This window comes from Callionymus lyra, chromosome 19 (genome assembly GCF_982586985.1).
Source record: "Callionymus lyra chromosome 19, fCalLyr1.hap1.1, whole genome shotgun sequence".
Lineage (NCBI taxonomy): Eukaryota > Metazoa > Chordata > Actinopteri > Syngnathiformes > Callionymidae > Callionymus > Callionymus lyra.
Window position 1 is genome coordinate 3,379,605 of NC_141836.1, and position 21,040 is coordinate 3,400,644.

Genomic DNA, 21,040 nt, shown 5'->3' on the forward strand with positions numbered 1-21,040 from the left:
AAGAAATACACACTTTTTCCCTAAAATATCACTGAATTCCATTTGAGCGTTTAATTAAACTGGTCTCAGACAAAAAGATAAACATGACCTCCTTGGGGGAGGTACGTTTAAAGAGGTTCACCTCACTATCTATAATGAGATATAAACTAGTTTAAGAACAAGTGTGTCGGATGTTTGTGTTCTGAGCTTCACCATCATTCCCTCGTCTGTCGTTTCATCCCTCTCTTCTCCTCTCTTCTCCTCTATTCTCTTCTCCTCTCTTTTCCTCTATTCTCTTCTCCTCTCTTCTCCTCTCTTCTCCTCTATTCTCTTCTCCTCTCTTCTCCTCTATTCTCTCTTCTCTCATCTCCTCTCTCTTCTCTTCTCTCATCCCTCTCCTCTCTTCTCCTCTATTCTCTTCTCCTCTCTTTTCCTCTATTCTCTTCTCCTCTCTTCTCTCTTCTCTCATCTCCTCTCTCTTCTCTTCTCTCATCCCTCTCCTCTCTTCTCCTCTATTCTCTCTTCTCTCATCTCCTCTCTCTTCTCTTCTCTCATCCCTCTCCTCTCTTCTCCTCTCTTCTCCTCTATTCTCTTCTCCTCTCTCTTCTCTCCTCTCTTCTCCTCTCTCTTCTCTTCTCTCATCCCTCTCCTCTCTTCTCCTCTATTCTCTTCTCCTCTCTTTTCCTCTATTCTCTTCTCCTCTCTTCTCCTCTATTCTCTTCTCCTCTCTTCTCTTCACCTCCGTCATGTCATCTCAAGTCTTCCTCATTTCAACGAGACATGAAAACTTGTTGAATTCTGTATTTTTTATCTCCGTTTAATCACTTTTGTGTCCTGAGAAAATGTGATTAAAGATTTTCCAATTTGAATCCAAAACATTCACAGAACAACAGATACTTTTTTTTTCTTCTCCATCCTGCGTTCCTTCTTTCATCCCTGCAGGAGTTCCTCCTCAGTGGTCCGCGAGACACGGCCTCAGTAATTGTGTGGCGTTTGTGCGACGAAGAATGACTGTATTTTTCTACAGCATGGTTTGAATGAGCAGCAGAGAAAGAGTGGATTTGCTTGATTTGTTTCCCAAACAACGGTTTTAAAGCCGACGGATGAAAGAAGATCTTCCTCTCGAGATCTTTTGTTCCTCATAACTAGCATTGTTGCTTCATCTTTTTCACAATGACGCTATTGTTCCCAATTTTGTGTGACATTGTGGCGACAGGAAGTGACATCCCTCCTCACCGAGCTCTGATCTTTGCAGAACATCGTGCGGGGCTGCAGCGTACTGCTGGGTCCGGGGACCACCGGGCTGTGGCGGGCCCTGGCTCAGAGTCAGAACCACCTCCCGGGGGGTCCGGCCGAACTGGCGGACCTGCTGGAGCAGTACACCCAGAACCTGGCGCGGAACATGAAGCTGACCTACCTGAACCCGGTGGCCCTGGTGGCCCCCAACATCGGTGGGTTCTCGCTGAATCTTAATCTTCACAATTTGAAAAGCTTCGTCTGCTGCCGTGAAATTGGCAAGAATGAGACGTTGTGGAGCCAGAGACCAACAGCAGCAAATGCAAATGATGGTGACAGAGTGTGAAGGCTGGCATCAGCACTTAGATTTCACACACACTCACACACACTCACACACACACACACACACTCACACACACACACACCCGTGTAAACACTGTAATGCTCATGTTCGTGTAATGCTGGCCAAATCTCATTTAGATTTACTGCTGCCAGATACTCTCACAGACACACACACACACACACTCTGAGACACACACAAACACATAGGAGCACGCACACACACATGCACAGAGAGAGACACCGAACACACACATGCACACAGAGACATACACACACACACACACAAACACAGAGGAACACACACACACACTCTGAGACACACACAAACACATAGGAGCACGCACACACACATGCACAGAGAGAGACACCGAACACACACATGCACACAGAGACATACACACACACACACACAAACACAGAGGAGCACACACACACACTCTGAGACACACACAAACACATAGGAGCACGCACACACACATGCACAGAGAGAGAGAGTCAGAGACACACACACACACACATGCACACAGAGACATACACATGCACAAAAACACACACGCACACACAGAGACACACGAACACAGAGACACACACAAACACAGAGAAGCGCACACACACAAACACACACACACACAAAAACATAGGAGTACACACACACACACATGCACACACAGAGACACATGAACACAGAGACACACAAACACAAAGACACACACAAATGGACACAGAGACACAAACACAAACACACACACACATAAACAAACAGAGACACACACATGCACAGAGAGAGACACTGAACACACACATGCACACAGAGACATACACACACACAAACACAGAGGAACACACACACACACTCTGAGACACACACAAACACATAGGAGCACGCACACACACATGCACAGAGAGAGAGAGTCAGAGACACACACATGCACACAGAGACATACACATGCACAAAAACACACACGCACACACAGAGACACACGAACACAGAGACACACACAAACACAGAGAAGCGCACACACAAACACACACACACAGACACACACACACAAAAACATAGGAGCACACACACACACACATGCACACACACAGACACATGAACACAGAGACACACACAAATGGACACAGAGACACAAACACAAACACACACATAAACAAACAGAGACAAACACAAGCACAGTGATACACACACAAACACAGAGACACACATAGAGACACATGCAAACATAGAGACACAAAGACACACACACACAAACACACACACACAGAAATGACTGACACAACAGAATATGGACTTATTGAATCCAAAATGATCAAAGAGACTTTAAAGTGATTAAGAGGTTTTTAAGCCTAATCTTGTGCACGTTCACCCACATACACACACACACACACACACACACACACACACACACACAGTCACACACACTTGTGTCGTCGGTGACACATAACTGATAGAAATTGACAAGAATCCCAGCAGAGTTTGTTTCTCATGTGACCCAGTTTCAACTTTCGCTCCAGTAATGCTGTAACAAAAGCTGCAGGATTGAGTGTAATCCTGGTATTCAAGAGTCAAACCCAATAAACAAGTCACCTGCTGGAGAAACTCTTCCTCGGAGATTAATGCTCACATTTCTATTCATTACTTCTCAGAGTTTCAAGTCACTTACAAGTGTTTCATACTGTATTCATGCGGCTCCTGTGTCTGATAAATAACTAACTATTTTATTTATTTGCATTCATTTAAAAGTATGATGTATATGTATAAAGTAAATGTTTGTTTGTTTCTTCCTTTGTGTTTAATTCTATATCCAAACATTCTTTATTTGTTCATTTCAATCGTATTTTTTGCGAAGTTGAAGAAATATTTTGGAAAAAAAAGCTTTTTTTCCTTAGTTTTTTCAAATATTTTCTTCTTTTGTTATTTATTTCTACTGGTTTTGACAAAATAATAATATTTTTTATTGGTTTAATATTGTTGTATCAGGATAGGGTAGGTAGGTTTTTAGGTAGGTAGAACTTTATTGATGTTTTTTGATGTTTTTGTTTCGACATATGAAGCTGAAGCTCGCCTAGAGAAACCATGTTGTTGCTCACAACGACTGATTGTGTGTATTTGTGTTCCAGTGATGAATCTGGACCGCGTGGAAAACCACACCCACGTGCGACGGCGTTTCCCGCGTTATCACACCACGCTGTTCCGCGGCCAGACGGCGTGGGACCCCAACACCCACGTGATCCTGCCGCCCGCCGCCCTGCTGCCGCAGAGACAGCACCACTGGAAGGACCGGTCCGAGAAAGAAGGTTCGTACCTTAAGACCATCATCTCCGATGAAAGCGTTCACCAACCACTGGACCTTCCGTCCTCAGCTCCTCAGAGCGCGGCGCCCGCTCCCGTCACGGCCAATCACACGAGAGAATACACGGCGGCGAGGCGGAGCGTGGCCATGCCGGAGCAGCCCTTCACGCTCGTCATCATGCTGATCTACCGCAGCCTAGGTGGCGCTCTTCCTCCCAAGTACCACACGGACCGACGGGGAGTCAGGTGGGAGTTCTAGCAGGGACTCTAAGAAGAAGTGTGTGGATGAAGCTGATGGTCCGTGAATCCTCCACAGACTCCCCAGACATCCCGTCATGAACTCCCCGGTGGTCAGCGTCTCCGTCTACAACAACCAGACGTTCGTGGGGGGACACTTGGACCAGCCCATCCTGCTGGAGTTCAAACTCCTGGAGACCGCCAACCGGAGCAAACCCCTCTGTGTGCAGTGGAACCACAGCAGCCAGTGAGTACACACACTTGAAAGTACACTGAACTAACTTGTGTATTGACGAGATGCAGTAACTTCTCATCATGACCATGTTTTGAACTCATTACTTTATAAAGTTGCTCTGAAATCTGGGCGAACGAGAGGTTACGGGAGTCCATTATGACGTAATAATGGCTTCACTCCTCCAGCTGTAATCATGCCCCACTTTGTTTATATGAAGAGTCCCTTGGAGGTGGAGACTTCAGGGAATAATGACACACGGTGACAAACCTCCATGTTTGACCAATCACAGCAGAGTGTGTGTGGTTCTGGTCAACAAGATTTAATCTCCAGACAAACAAAGGGTATTCAGTGGGCGCTGAAGTATATTTGTAGTATTACACAAGAGAAGAAATACACACTTTTGCAGGAATTTTTGGGATAAATAAATGAATAAAAAACTTTTTTTTAACTTTTAAAATGCCACCGTGAATAATTGCACGATAATTGTTAATCATCAAAGCAGTGTTGAATTTGACTATTTACTGTACAGTATTATTTATAAAAATATTGCAATATTTAAATGTATCGATATTTTCTCATATACCTGCAAAAAAAAGCCTTTTTTATTTTACGTATCAATATGTCAGCTTATTTAACCACAGAGTTAAAAACATGTGTCTTTATTTTTCACACTCTTACACACATGCACACACACTAATGCACACACACTAATGTAGACACACTAATGTAGACACACTAATGTACACACACTAATGTTCACACACTAATGTAGACACACTAATGTAGACACACTAATGTAGACACACTAATGTACACACACTAATGTAGACACACTAATGTAGACACACTAATGTACACACACTAATGTAGACACACTAATGTAGACACACTAATGTAGACACACTAATGTACCCACACTAATGTAGACACACTAATGTAGACACACTAATGTACACACACTAATGTAGACACACTAATGTAGACACACTAATGTAGACACACTAATGTACACACACTAATGTAGACACACTAATGTAGACACACTAATGTACACACACTAATGTACCCACACTAATGTAGACACACTAATGTAGACACACTAATGTAGACACACTAATGTACACACACTAATGTAGACACACTAATGTAGACACACTAATGTAGACACACTAATGTACACACACTAATGTACACACACTAATGTAGACACACTAATGTACACACACTAATGCACACACACTAATGTAGACACACTAATGTAGACACACTAATGTAGACACACTAATGTACACACACTAATGTACACACACTAATGCACACACACACAAACAAGTGTTCAGTGATCAGTGTGTTTGAAACAGTTAAGAAAGTGAGAAAATACTCTCAGTTTCTCACAAATACTCGATGTTCTTCTGTGCAGGTCTGACCTGGGAGGGTGTTGGACGGTGAGGGACTGCATGGTGGTCTACAGGAACACCTCCCACGTCCGCTGCCAGTGTCAGAGACTGGGGACCTTCGGGGTTCTGATGGACAGTTCCCAGAGAGAGGTTGGTGGAGTCGTCGTCGTCATGGATACCCTTGAATCACCAACACTTGCTTGTGTTGTGAGCAGCAGCTGGAGGGAGACCTGGAGACTCTGGCTCTGGTCACGTACTCGTCTCTGGTTCTGTCCATGCTGGCGCTTCTTCTCACCGTCCTGGTCCTCTCGTGCCTCCGGGGCCTGAAGTCCAACACCAGGAGCATCCACTGCAACACGGCGGCGGCCATGTTCCTGTCCGAGCTGGTGTACCTGATCGGCGTCAATCAGACCGAGCAGCAGGTAAACACGTCCAGCGGGTCGGATTTAAATGAAGCGTCTTCCATCTGGACGAGAAGTTTGTGTTCACTCAGCGTGAAATCCAATTAATGAAGCCGTTCCCTCGACGCCGTGGTTCTCCTGCAGCGAGGCTGGTCCTCCTCGGACGGACGAGATGCTCGCAGCTGATGCCTCGGAGAGATTGTTGTTTTGTTTTCAGCTCGTCTGGTTTCTGCTCGCGTTCATCTGGATGAACTCTCACAGTAGAACGTGTGTTTAAATGTTAAAGTGGCTTCTCACGTGTTTTTACAGTCGTGTGAGTCTTTAACAAGTATTTAAAAACAATTCTATCTATTATTAATGTCTTAAAGGTGTTTTGTTCTGAGAAAAGATGGTATTTTCTCTGAAGTAACGTCAGCTTGACGCGTTAAGACACTTGTTTCGGTCAAGTCGACTCAAAAGATAAACCAGTAAAAATGAATAAAAAACGAACAATATATGATTAATTTTAACTGTTTTTATCTGAAGGTTGGTGAGGAACCACAAAAAAACATGAACTAAAAGTTCTCTTATTGAGGAGTTCAAGAGTTAAAACGTAAAAATTAGGACTATTGGAAAAAAATATTGATTTAATATAAGTTTTGACAATAATGTATCGACTCTTTTTCGTTTGGCGTTAAAAAACATGTTTCATTTTTATCATAGTTATGTATCAGTGACTATATTTAAAGAAAACTATTCGATTTATTTATTTACGATTAACTTTCAAATATTCACGTTTGTTTATTTTTGTGTTGCACTTAAACTTCCCGCCTCTAGATGGCACAAGTACTTACGCCCTTCGCAGCTAATGGAAGAATGATGACTGAGGACAAGAGGATACAGTGTCAAGTACTGGACAATACTACACATATATACTTGTTACTACACTATCACAACACCAGAGTCAAGTACTGGACAATACTACACATGTATACTTGTTACTACACTATCACAACACCAGAGTCAAGTACTGGACAATACTACACATATATATTTGTTACTACACTATCACAACACCAGAGTCAAGTACTGGACAATACTACACATATATACTTGTTACTACACTATCACAACACCAGAGTCAAGTACTGGACAATACTACACATATATACTTGTTACTACACTATCACAACACCAGAGTCAAGTACTGGACAATACTACACATATATACTTGTTACTACACTATCACAACACCAGAGTCAAGTACTGGACAATACTACACATATATACTTGTTACTACACTATCACAACACCAGAGTCAAGTACTGAACAATACTACACATATATATTTGTTACTACACTATCACAACACCAGAGTCAAGTACTGGACAATACTACACATATATACTTGTTACTACACTATCACAACACCAGAGTCAAGTACTGGACAATACTACACATATATCCTTGTTACTACACTATCACAACACCAGAGTCAAGTACTGGACAATACTACACATATATACTTGTTACTACACTATCACAACACCAGAGTCAAGTACTGGACAATACTACACATATATACTTGTTACTACACTATCACAACACCAGAGTCAAGTACTGAACAATACTACACATATATATTTGTTACTACACTATCACAACACCAGAGTCAAGTACTGAACAATACTACACATATATACTTGTTACTACACTATCACAACACCAGAGTCAAGTACTGAACAATACTACACATATATATTTGTTACTACACTATCACAACACCAGAGTCAAGTACTGGACAATACTACACATATATATTTGTTACTACACTATCACAACACCAGAGTCAAGTACTGGACAATACTACACATATATATTTGTTACTACACTATCACAACACCAGAGTCAAGTACTGGACAATACTACACATATATATTTGTTACTACACGATCACTATATATTATACTGTCATTCCTGTATCGTTATTCTTGAGCAGATTCTTAACTATAAACTTCTCTAATAAAGTGTATTTGTCTTAAACTAGGAACAGACAAAACAAAGGTAATAAACTGATTTAATTTGATATAAAAAGGTCAAACGCTAACAAACAACATCAGGATTTGTTGTAAAAACATGATGCTAATGTACGTTGAATTATAACTCAGTATCCGACTCGAGGTGTTCCTTTGGACGGATGACGACATGAAACCTTCAAATCCACCTTCTTTATTTCCTCCTGCAACACCTTCCTTCTTCCTCCTCCACTCCTGCCGGAGACATAACACGAGCACGACTCTCTGGCGCGCCGTTAACATAATTCAACGTTCTCTCTCTCAGTCCCGCCGGTTGTTTACGTCGGTCCTGGAGACCCGAGCAGCTGTAATTGGATAATTAACGAGTGACACTTCATCTCGCCGCGAGATCATGAAGGTGTGATTCCATGAACGTGTTCCTCCTGCAGTTCTTCTGCACGGTGGTGGCCATCCTGCTGCACTACTTCTTCATGTCCACCTTCGCCTGGATGTTCGTGGAGGGCCTGCACATCTACCGCATGCAGACCGAGCAGCGCAACATCAACTTCGGCGCCATGAGGTTCTACTACGCCATCGGCTGGGGCGTGCCCGCCATCATCACCGGTAACGACGACAGTGACGCACAACTTTGTGCACAATTTTTTTCTGTGACATACATCTGGTTAAACTACATTCGTGCCTTCGTTTCACTGTACGTCTGGCGGCGGAGATAAGGCGTCGTGTCGACACCGACTGGTTCCCCAGTGACATTTAATATCAAGATTACACACACAACACTCTGAGGCAGACACACACACACACACATACACACACTGTTGCAGGCAACACAAGTCATTTCTCCGCTGACAAAGGAGTTGTGTCAGTCAGCTTAAACTCACTCATCCTCACACACACACACACACACACACACACACACACACACACACACACACACACACTGAACACATCCCCACACACACACACACACACACACACACACACACACACACTGAACACATCCCCACACACACACACACACACACACACACACACACACACACACACACACACACACACACACACACACACACACACACACACACACACACACACACACACACACACACACACACACACACACTGTTGCAGGCAACACAAGTCATTTCTCCGCTGACAAATACTTCAAGCAGTTGTGTCAGTCAGCTTAAACTCACTCATCCTCACACACACACACACACACACACACACAAACACACACACACACACACAGCTCAATTTATGTCTGTTAAGCAAGGAAATGCACACTGAACACACACACACACACTGAACACATCCACACACACACACACACACACACACACACTGAACACATCCACACACACACACACACACACACACTGAACACATCCACACACACACACACACACTGAACACATCCACACACAAACACACACACTGAACACATCCACACACACACACACACACTGAACACATCCACACACACACACACATCCACACAGACACACACACACACACTGAACACACACACACACACACACACACACACACTGAACACATCCACACACAGCAGCTTTGAAACTTTCTTTGCAATTTTCCCATTTTTCTCGTACTATGAGGTAAATATTGACGGTGAAAATCATATTTATAAGATGTTATGACTGTAGACTGTAGAAAAAAAATACATACTGTCAGATTCCAAAGGTCAACAAAAGACTGGATTTTAAAGAGCAAACGGATAATAAAGTAACAAACGTGGCCCTCGGTTATATTTCGTTAAGACGGCATCAAATTTAAAGCTGCAAAAAGTGTTTAATTTTACGATTGTGTAATTTGACTTATTGTGTAATTTGACTTATTGTGTAATGTGATTTATTTGAACATGCAATAACAACTTTGCATATCTCAAAGTAACAGTGACCTGCTTTGCCGCCCAGCCAAACGATCACAGCCGTCCATGACTTTCGACCTAGGAACGTGGACTTAAAGTTTAAGTGTAGTATTGTATCGACCAATCAGCCGTCACCAAATAGAGCCGTGTGTAGAAAGGCATCATGGGAGTTCACTGTTTAGCTGAAACCATACGTAAGATGTTTTAAGTCAATAATAGCAGGATTTCAAAGACACATGGAACCAGTTCCTCAAATGAAACTGAAATAGTTGTAGATTTAAGATGGTTTTTCGGTGAAGATTCATCTTCTTGGTTATGAACCAACATAATCCAACCGACCTTCTAACCAAAGTAGAATCACCTTTGGACTCGATGAAAACGACATCTTTTAATAACCTGCTTTAAAACGTACATTTATGGTTTCTTCGCCCACAGGTCTGGCTGTTGGTCTGGACCCAGAAGGTTACGGCAACCCAGACTTCTGCTGGATCTCCATCTACGACAAACTCATCTGGAGCTTCGCTGGTCCGATCGCTATCGTCATCCTGGTAGGTGTCCCTCTAGACGCTCGCTGAAGACACTCAGGACGTTCATGGAGACGTATCTTCTCGTCTTAACGTCACCGTCGATCTGTTGTTGCAGATGAACGGAGGGATCTTCATGATCGTCGCCAAGATGTCCTGCAACCCTTCGCAGAAGGAAACCAAGAAGCTGCCGGTCATGTGAGTGTCAGGCCCGAGATCTCCTGTGATCTTCTGTCTATTTTGTGTAACTGATCATAACTGTGACGGATGAGTCGAGAAGAACTAACGAGATGTTTACGGACGGTTAGACGTGGCTTCAGAAAGCGGTTCTTGACTACTTGAGTGACAATCTTGTCCTCGTTCTCCCTCCAGAGCTACCATCCGTAACGCCTTCCTGCTGCTGCTCGTGGCGACGTCGGTGCTGCTGTGCGGTCTGATGGCCGTCAACAACAGCATCCTGGCCTTCTACTACATCTTCGACGTCCTCTGCCTCGTGCAGGTGAGGACCACCCCGGAGATGATGGGTTCCACACCAGCCGGTTACACCTACAAACACCATTCTCTGTCTTTTCTCCAGGGTCTGTCGGTGATGCTGGTCTTCACCGTGTTCAGCTCTGAAGTCCAGGAGGCCTGGAGTGTTTCGTGTCTGGGCAAGAAAGGTCCACCTGAAGACCCCCCAAAACCCCCACAGAACGCTGTGAGTTTTTGAGTTGTTAAGCTCTTTAGATGTTAAATAAACAAGACGTCCTGACGGAAACTGCTTCATTCACCGGATATTCTAAAAGTAGTCCTTCCTCCATCCACCCCTTCATGTCCTCTCTCTCCATCGGCCTGCAGGGTTTTGCTCTGACCCACATAAAAGTGCACCTCGACCCGGTTCTTAGACCACTTAAGCTTAACTCCTGAGTCATTAATGCGATCCTGGATCCTGCTCTCGGTTCATTCGTCTCGAGTCTTTAATAGTGTCGTTATGAGGAACGACTTTTCTTCGTGGTTTCATCTCTGATCTCAGATCGTGGCTTTGTTTCCAGGCGCAGAATCCTTATCATAACGCATCCCTGCTGGAGCAGAGCGGACTTCACCGCATCACTCTGGGCACGTCGACCGTCTCCTCCGTCAGCTCCGCCAGGTAAACACAGACTCATCAACTTTAAAATCCGACGATGCAGCCAATTTACCGCGTCTGCCGTCCTCGTGTCCCAGATAGCCGGGGATGTAGCAGTAACCATGTCATTGGGACGTTATTGCTTCCGGCCAAACATCCTTTAAGTGATTCAAATGTCTCTTGTGTACTTTATGGGTCAGCAGGGTTTGAAAAAACAGCCTCTCTCTGTATATATAGAGCACACTAATGTCTTGAAGAAGGGCTGCTGCTTACAGTACTTATGTGTGTGTGTGTGTGTGTGTGTGTGTGTGTGTGTGTGTGTGTGTGTGTGTGTGTGTGTGTGTGTGTGTGTGTGTGTGTGTGTGTGTGTGTGTGTGTGTGTGTGTGTGTGTGGATACTGTCCATTAGCTCGCATGAGTTAACGTATGCGTGTTCAATACACTCAGATCTCTTGTTATTTCAGAGAGAATCTATTGGCTCGTCAGACTCTGGATCAGAACCTCGTCAACACCGGAGCGACGGACCTCGACGTCGCCATGTTCCACCGAGACGGAGGTACAGATACGCACGTGCATGTGGACACGCACGCACACTAACGCATCAACATATCGTGTTTAAAATGATCTTGTCAAAGACAACACCGACACGGGATAATAGGACTCATTAAAAATAAGATTTCATTGTGCACTGCAACAATTGGAGCTTTTGTAAAACAGACAAATGTGTCTTCTGATAAACAAACAACAAAAATGGTAAAAACTGTTTAATTACCACCACAAAAGTTACGTCAATGTTAGGTCAGGAAACTAAACCTAGAGCTGAAGCTCAAAGAAGAGACTTTAGGTTATGGTAACAATAATTGTACTTGTACAAGGAGAGAAAATACAGAACATTCTCATTGACTTTCTGATTTCTCTCTGAACCGTTTCTAATGCTCCATCTTAAGTTATTCGTTATCCCGAGGACAAGAGCAAAGGTCAGAACCAGAAAAAAACAACGACTAGAATGAATTAGAGCTGGTGTTTAGATGAAGGACAGAATGGTCGACATTCGATTTCCAGCTGAAACCGAGCCGTGATTTGAACACAAGCGATGGTTGAACGATGTTAAAACACCTACAACATGCACAGAACTCTTCTTTGACCGTGTTCATCCCAAACATGCTGACGTTGACCTTTATCATCAAGCAGGCGAGGATTCCGACTCGGACTCCGACCTCTCGATGGAGGAGGAGAGAAGTCTCTCCATCCCATCGTCGGAAAGCGAAGACAACGTTCGCCTTCGAGGTCGTATCCAGCGACGGTTCAAGCGCTCCAACCACAGCGAGCGTCTGCTCACCGAGCCGACTCAGAACGGCACCAAAGGTAACTTTCTTCTGAAAGACTCAAACTGATGAAAGTAGTGATGCCTTGAGGGAACATGTGAGTCGCCCGAGCAGACAGGGAGTGAAGGAGCAGTGGAGCTGCAGCTCTGGGTTCTCCTGACACTGATCCCACGGCGGCTGTTTCTGTCTGGCAGATCAAACCTTTACACGGAGAGATCAAAACACGCCGACAGTCGGATGCAGCTCGGAATTCAAGTGGACGTTAACAAATGAACTCTGACAGCTCACCTGTCAGAGCGTGATAGAATATAAACAATGTTGTTTGTGGAGCGACTCAGCAACTTCTGTGATGGATTATTGAGAATACGCCTCTTAAATACATGCAAATCCTTCATTTCCGCTCACGCATGATCCTGCTGCTCGACACAGTCGGCAGTTTTCTTAATGTCTGCACATTTTCTATGAGACGCTTTTTTTTTTTAAATACACCTTAAACCGCTAAATGTGGTTTAACATATTCATTAAGAACCTCAGAGTCCGTAGGTGAGGTGGCTTCACAATGAGCTCTGGTTGAATGTCTGTCAAAACGTTTTATAAAAAAAAAATAGATTTAGAAAACAAAGAGAAACCACCAAGCTGCACATAAGTCCAAGTTTTTGTTGGTTTTAGGTTAAGATAAATATTAAATACAGATTTTTTTAAAATGGGGGAGTATTAAGACAACAATATAAGGCAGGGGTCTTAAACTTTAAATTATCTCTGCAATGGTTCTCCTTTAACAAAAGTCCAGTTGACCTTGCATCATTGACACATCCTTCATCTCAGTTCCTAATCTTGTTTTGCATATTAATATGAACATTTATCTACTTTGATTTTGAGACAACCATCCGCTGGGCGACATTAAATGATGTAAGGATTTCAATAAAATGCAAGTGATCGACTGCTTTTGTCTGTCAGCAAAATAACATAAGAACAGATTTTAAAAAATTATTATGGTTTGGAAATCATAGGTTTCTCCTTTAATCCAACTGTGTGTAAATTTAGTTACGCAACTAACAACTGCCATTGATATTTTAAATGGTATAATATATATGAAATCAATAATAATATATAGATGTCAATCAATGGTACATGGCCTTCAAGTTCTAATCTTCTCTTTAACTCTATCCATCAGTGGTATCATTGAGTAATTATTAGTTTTGTTATAAATGGCTAATAAAGCAAACATTATTGATCCGAAGTGAATATAATCCAGCATACCTGAGCAGGCGTTACAGTTCTCGTCAGTCGAATCAATAAATCTGTTGATATGATTCAATCTGAGCATCTGAGGCGTCCGAGGCTCAGAAGGTGAAGTGTGGTCCGTGAGCAGAGTAGATAGTAAAGTGGATTTATATGACACACGGTCATCAATCACGGCAGCAGAGGCCGAGGAAGAGGACGTCGTTCTTCCGCTAAAGGTCACTTTTGCTGGAGGATAATGTCATGTTTATCGTGAGGCGGGATCGATGCAGCTCCGGCAGTGGAATATACAGTATAAATAACAACATTTTTAAAAAGCCTGGCAAGAACGTAGAGATCATTAACTTTAAGGACATCGACTTAAGTAAAAGCACATAGAAAGCACTTGATAAGAGTTGAAAACCATCCACCGGACGTTACAAACAGACTCAGAGCAAATTATTGGCAGCTTCGTCACACTGTCAATCATATTTGGAGAAAATCTGTTGATGAGATTATCCTTCGTTAACAGGATTAACACGATTTCCACATTGTTTTAAATCCCTCGTAATTGTGGAGATTATTATAGAAAATCTGTCAAAATACCACGTAGAATACAACGTTCTCATCAGACCTGGCTCAGGATTGGCTGCTGATATTCAACTAAATTAAGCGTAGTTTCCCCGGAAACGCCGCGACGGCTCCTCGACTCCCAAACCGTCACCGGCACCAATAACCAGAACATGTTGGTTGTTTTTGTGTGTGGCAGATTTGGATGGTAATGACCTTCTGTCTTACTGGCCAGCATTGGAGGAGTGTGAGACCCACACTCTCCAGAAGTGGGGCTCAGAGCGCCCCCTGGGTGCAGATTACAGCAAGGACGCGGCCAACAACAACCAGCCAGATGCCGCGCTGACCAGCGGGGACGAGGGCAGCTTAACGCAGACGCAGAGACACCGCAAGGGTGAGGACCAGAACCAGAACTCCATCACCAGACTCTCCCAGTTTCAATTTGGCTTCATGATGCAACAGTGTTGGTGGAGCAAACCTCCACTTTCCTCATCCACGTTTGTTCATCCAGAGCTCATCAGGAAGCCACCTGAACATTACATCAGAGGTTATAAAAGTGTACTTGGAAACTGTATTTTGATCGTGTTGCTTTAACTTCTGACATGTCCAGAGTCTGTCAAGATTTTAAACGTCCACTTCAAAATAAACCATTTTTTTTGGATTAAATTCAACTTTCAAAGATCAGTTTACGCTTTAAAAGATGGGTTTAATAATAAGTTAAATAGAACAATTTAAATGAATTTGAATTACTGACAAAAAGATATCGATTTATGTTTTAAATCATCTAGAAGAAAACAAACATGAAGATAAGCTAATGAGTTAATGTTGTTGTTTTTTTTAATTACTCTTGGTTGGTTTGTGTTTTATGTGGAGAGACATACCATTCATACAAGCCAACACTTCATTAAGTTAGATAACACTAAACCATGAGTATATTGTCTGATGTCAAGAGCTCACGACTTAATGACGCTGGTTGAGTCACTCAAGCTACTGGAAGATGATTCATCAAAGAACTCTTGTTAATGATTTAAAATGACTTTCTTTCCATTTCTGTTGTTGAACTTATTTCTACTTTATATGTTTCTTTATTTTACCAGATTAATTTCATTTTTTGAATCCAATTGATTGATATATGTGTGCACTTTACGCTTTGTTTGGACTTTGTTCTTCTGTGAGCTGCTGTGTGGTTTCCCCAAAGGAATTTCCCGTCGATCTATTTGACTATTTTGCTGAGATTTTTAAACCATTGTTAAGTTTCTAAAAGTACATCATGTTGATCCAGGTGAACCTGTGATGTGTTCAAGGGTCTTGATTTTCTGGTCTTCCTTCCAGGGATCCTGAAGAACCGGTGCACGCCGCCCATCCAGGGTTTCTCAACAGTGGGCCGCGTGCCCAACGAGCTCAACTGGTACCGAACCTCCACTCTGGGACATCGAGGAGTTCCCGCCGCCTCGTACGGCCGCATGTACTCTGCCTCGGCCGGCACCGGAGGGGGAACCGGGTCTTTATCCCAACCGGGCTCCCGCTACTCCTCCAGGGAACACTTGGACTCGCTCGCCCGCCGGCAGCTTTCGAGGGATCCTTTGGGGCGGCAAACAGTTGGGGGGTCAAGAGACCGACTGGACTCTCGGGGTTCGAGGGACAACCTGGACCTCCTGCCCAGGAGGAGGGAGCTGGGCCAGGGAGCGGGACTTGCTGGTCTACTGGACCACCAGCGGGTGTCTTCGTCCAGGGAGAACTTGTCCGGGTCCAGGGACAGACTGGACAACCACAACGCTGGGACTATCCACGCCTCCAGGGAGGACTTGAGTGGGGGTGCGGCGGGAGGAGTGGACGGGTACCTGAGCGGCTCCCGATCGCAGCTGAACAGTCTGACCCGGAGACAGGCCTCGTCCCGGGAGCACCTAGAGGGCGCCCTCATGAGCAGCAGGTCCAGGGAGCAGCTGGAGAGCAACGGAGCCGGACCTCAGCCTTGTCGGGAGTGGCTCCGCTCGCTGCCCCCTCGCCAGCCTTCGCACCCCGACCAGCCTCCCCCCGTGGCGCCGCCTCCCCCCATCTCGGAGGAACAAGAGCAGCACCCCTCGTCTAGAGGACGCCTGGAGTCGTCGCCTCCATGTAGGTACCCCTCGCCATTCACAGGTTCAAACCCTGGCGCTCTGACGCGACAGCCGTCCAGTGAACATCTGGACATTCTGTCGTCCATCCTGGCGTCTTTCACGTCCTCTGTTCTCACTCGTCCGTCTGCCGGGTCTAATGGAGGACCCTCCCCCTCCATCCCAGAGTCCTGCACCACACACTGCATGTCTGAGGTCGGCCTTGAGTAAGTGCTGAGAACAGGCCCCTCCCACTTTTGAACCTCATCCATTTCAAATGCAACGAAGCCAAGACTGGAAACAGTTTCAACATGAGAACCACAAGAGAAACTCTTCCTCAAGCGCCGTGTTACTGACCTCAGAACCAATGGCTGGTTTTAATCCTTCCTTCCTGTTCGTGACTCATGTTCTCACTACATTTAAAAAATACAACTCAACTTTTATTTGGATCTAGAAATAAATGTTTTAGAATAAAGATGAAACATCAAGTCAAGTTATTTGAATCACCTTTGAATGACAGACAAACATAAACTTAAATATCAATATATTTTTTCAGGATACAGTAACAATGATAAAAAACACTGCATCGATATTTTTAAGAAATGTAGAAATTGTATCTATATTTTTTTTCTTCTATCGTAGTTATCTTAGTCAATTCAAAGTATTTTTTCATTATTGTGCTGAAATCCAACTAGATCTAGCCGCTAGATGGTAGCAGTCATTACGTCCTCCTCAACTTAACAATGAAATTGAGATCCCGGCGTGACTGAGGACAAGAGGATACAGTGACTCCATCAGCTTTTAAAGCTGATGTTTGGACATATTTTGTATGAAAACAAAAGAAAGCAGTTACGATTTCCTCAAGAGTCATGTAGTCTGTAAATACTACACAATACTACACATATATACATGCAACTACACTATCACAACACCAGAGTCAAGTACTGGACAATACTACACATATATACTTGTTACTACACTATCACAACACCAGAGTCAAGTACTGGACAATACTACACATATATACTTGTTACTACACTATCACAACACCAGAGTCAAGTACTGGACAATACTACACATATATACTTGTTACTACACTATCACAACACCAGAGTCAAGTACTGGACAATACTACACATATATACTTGTTACTACACTATCACAACACCAGAGTCAAGTACTGGACAATACTACACATATATACTTGTTACTACACTATCACAACACCAGAGTCAAGTACTGGACAATACTACACATATATACTTGTTACTACACTATCACAACACCAGAGTCAAGTACTGGACAATACTACACATATATACTTGTTACTACACTATCACAACACCAGAGTCAAGTACTGGACAATACTACACATATATCCTTGTTACTACACTATCACAACACTAGAGTCAAGTACTCGACAATACTACACATATATACTTGTTACTACACTATCACAACACCAGAGTCAAGTACTGGACAATACTACACATGTATACTTGTTACTACACTATCACAACACCAGAGTCAAGTACTGGACAATACTACACATATATACTTGTTACTACACTATCACAACACCAGAGTCAAGTACTGGACAATACTACACATATATACTTGTTACTACACTATCACAACACCAGAGTCAAGTACTGGACAATACAACACATATATACTTGTTACTACACTATCACAACACCAGAGTCAAGTACTGGACAATACTACACATATATACTTGTTACTACAGTGTCACTATATATCGTATTATTGCTCCTGTATCGTGATACGAATCAACATATTCTTGACAATACACACAACTACTCGGTATTACCTGGAAGAAAGCTTCATCTTTGATCATTTCATCATCTTTTCATCAGAGCTGCTGTGTGTTGTGGAGATTATTATAGAAAATCTGTCAGGATTGGCTGCTGATAATCAATTCAATTAGGTGTAGATTACCCGGAAAGGCCACGGCGGCTTCTCAACTCCCAAACCGCCACCGGCACTAATAACCAGATCATGTCTACGCTGTTGAAGACAACGTCTAAATCTTGTTTGTGTTCTTCTCCCCAGAGCCCACAGACATGACGGACAGTCGTGACGGATCTTCAGGTCAACAAGGTCTCAAGTGAGCAGCAGAATCTTTGAAGGAAGGAGGGGAGGAAGCTTTCTGTCTAGATTTAGTTTTTCTATCTCATATCAGCTCCACGATCTCAACTACCTAAACTCAGACGCTGCAAACTCGTCATCCTCCACCTCAAAGGAAACAAAAAGTCTGTAAATAACTTTTGATACGTTTTGTAACTTTTTCAACGGAGATGAAAGAAATTGTGATTCTATTTCTTTGAGGGTTTTTTTTTCTTTTCAAACGATTGTGTCTCGCTGTGGTTGTGCGTGAGGCATTTAGTTCGCTTGAAAACAACATGTCCAGAGATGCTGTCCAATGAGATTATGGTTCCAGGATTAACTATCAAATTAAAAGATTGTAAAAAGAAAAGAAAGGAGATTTGATGCAACGAGATGATTGTGAGGTTTGACTGTGATGTTTCTCTGTCGATGAATGTGACGCTTCATCTTCTCTACGCCTGCTGCTGCCTGATCCAGTCACCGTAGCTCCAGGTGTCCACCAACATCCTGCAGGTTTCCTCGCACTAACCCACCTCAAGAGAAACCACAGACGACCAGCAGCAGTCGGTCATCTTCTGCGCTCAAGCCAAAGTGTTTTTGTTGTGACGTCAGACGTGAAGCTCTTTCACCGGATGAGATTCTACATTGTTGCCGCACAGAACCTTCACCAGTGTTTTAAAGCATCGATCCAACCCCTGGTTGACTCTCGTGCCTCGTCATCGCGGCTCCAGATCATCGGGAAAAAATCGCCTAAAATGTCAGAATAATGTGTTTTTTGTTGCTTCAAACTGAGTCACGTTAAGCATATCCGAGTTTCCTTGTGTTCGTGGTGTTGAAACTAAAGTTTCCGGTGGCGATACAGAGTCAAGAAAGAGGGGAAAACAACAAAATAATGATTTAAAAAAAAGGCAAAAGAAGAGCAGAGATGTTAAAGTGTACACACGTTTATCTCATGTCACGTTGTGTTTATCTGGCAGCTTTGTAATATCCACATTTAAAGTGTACAGACATTATTTATTTTTTGATAATTAATTTATTATTTATTTAAGTTGCCATTGTTGTATCATACATTGTATAAAAAAAAAACGAAAGAGTGTTTCATTTTTATTTATTTATACTTTTTTTAAGGTCACGACAGATTCACAGATGAAAGAAGGGATGAAGTTCCACTCGTTTAAATGCACTTCAGCCAAAAACATCGGATGTGAACCAGTGACTTGTTTGTGACGTTGAACGACAAGACAGATGGAAAGTCAGATGGAGGATTTGTGTTCTATTTTCAACCGCTACTCCCCTGTTGCCATGGAAACTTGAGAAATGTTGGAATTTAAAATAAAAAATGACTTAATGCTGCAACTTTGGTTTGTTGTTCGTGATCCAGGCGAGAAGAGGCTGATAAATATGGATGAGAGGAGATGAATGGGGGAATAAAACGAACTTTAAATAAGCTTTTACAGCTAATAAAACAAAGTATTTGCAAGTTTGGATGGTTTGGATTATATTTTGTTGTACATACTTAGCATATGTGATGAATGGAATTAAACTTGAGCGCACAACACACAGGAAATAAAATAAACAACATTGACAATTTATTTAATAGTTCATTAAACTATTGTTTAACCTAAACCCACCAAAGCAAACGCTATATATATATATATATATATATATATATATATATATATAGACGTTTCAATAGTATCCACATAAAAAATCAAACTCACCAGAGATGTTCATTGTCAATGACGTCACAGCTCACTTCCATCAGCGCACCTGTGCAATGCTAAGCTAACTAGCATTGAAGTTAAACGAGCTTTTTAATCAAAATCAACTTAAAAAAAAGAATATTGTGAAACATCTGAACGACCGTAATCCTTTCTCTCGTCAAAAAAGCGGTTAAAAAAATACAACTCGAACAAATACCTGCAACATTTACAGGTGACAACGTTTAATAAAATTAACCAATCAGAGACCAGAGAAAACCTGACGTCACTGTGAGCTACCGGCTGATCTATTAAAGCTAAAGTTAAGAAAGAGCGCCACTTAGCGGCGA

At 42.8% G+C, this 21,040-nt stretch overlaps 1 protein-coding gene across 5 annotated transcripts in view; it reads left to right on the top strand.

The window, feature by feature from the left end:
- Positions 1–20,346, top strand: part of celsr3 (cadherin, EGF LAG seven-pass G-type receptor 3) — a 92,419-nt gene extending 72,073 nt beyond the window's left edge. The window contains exons 20-36 of one of the 5 annotated variants that reach the window (XM_087781337.1): positions 1,235–1,430; positions 3,682–3,858; positions 3,925–4,099; positions 4,170–4,337; positions 5,746–5,872; positions 5,938–6,144; positions 8,567–8,741; positions 10,462–10,574; positions 10,669–10,748; positions 10,923–11,049; positions 11,128–11,247; positions 11,582–11,679; positions 12,119–12,210; positions 12,843–13,019; positions 14,970–15,164; positions 16,103–16,885; positions 18,937–20,346. In XM_087781337.1, the coding sequence (XP_087637463.1) occupies positions 1,235–1,430; positions 3,682–3,858; positions 3,925–4,099; positions 4,170–4,337; positions 5,746–5,872; positions 5,938–6,144; positions 8,567–8,741; positions 10,462–10,574; positions 10,669–10,748; positions 10,923–11,049; positions 11,128–11,247; positions 11,582–11,679; positions 12,119–12,210; positions 12,843–13,019; positions 14,970–15,164; positions 16,103–16,885; positions 18,937–18,938 (3,012 nt within the window). In that variant the 3' untranslated portion in view covers positions 18,939–20,346. Of the gene's footprint in view, positions 1–1,234; positions 1,431–3,681; positions 4,100–4,169; positions 4,338–5,745; positions 5,873–5,937; positions 6,145–8,566; positions 8,742–10,461; positions 10,575–10,668; positions 10,749–10,922; positions 11,050–11,127; positions 11,248–11,581; positions 11,680–12,118; positions 12,211–12,842; positions 13,020–14,969; positions 15,165–16,102; positions 16,886–18,936 lie in introns of all 5 variants that reach the window. The other 4 variants (XM_087781334.1, XM_087781336.1, XM_087781335.1 and 1 more) reach the window with 4 other exon arrangements.
- Positions 20,347–21,040: the final 694 nt, after the last annotated feature.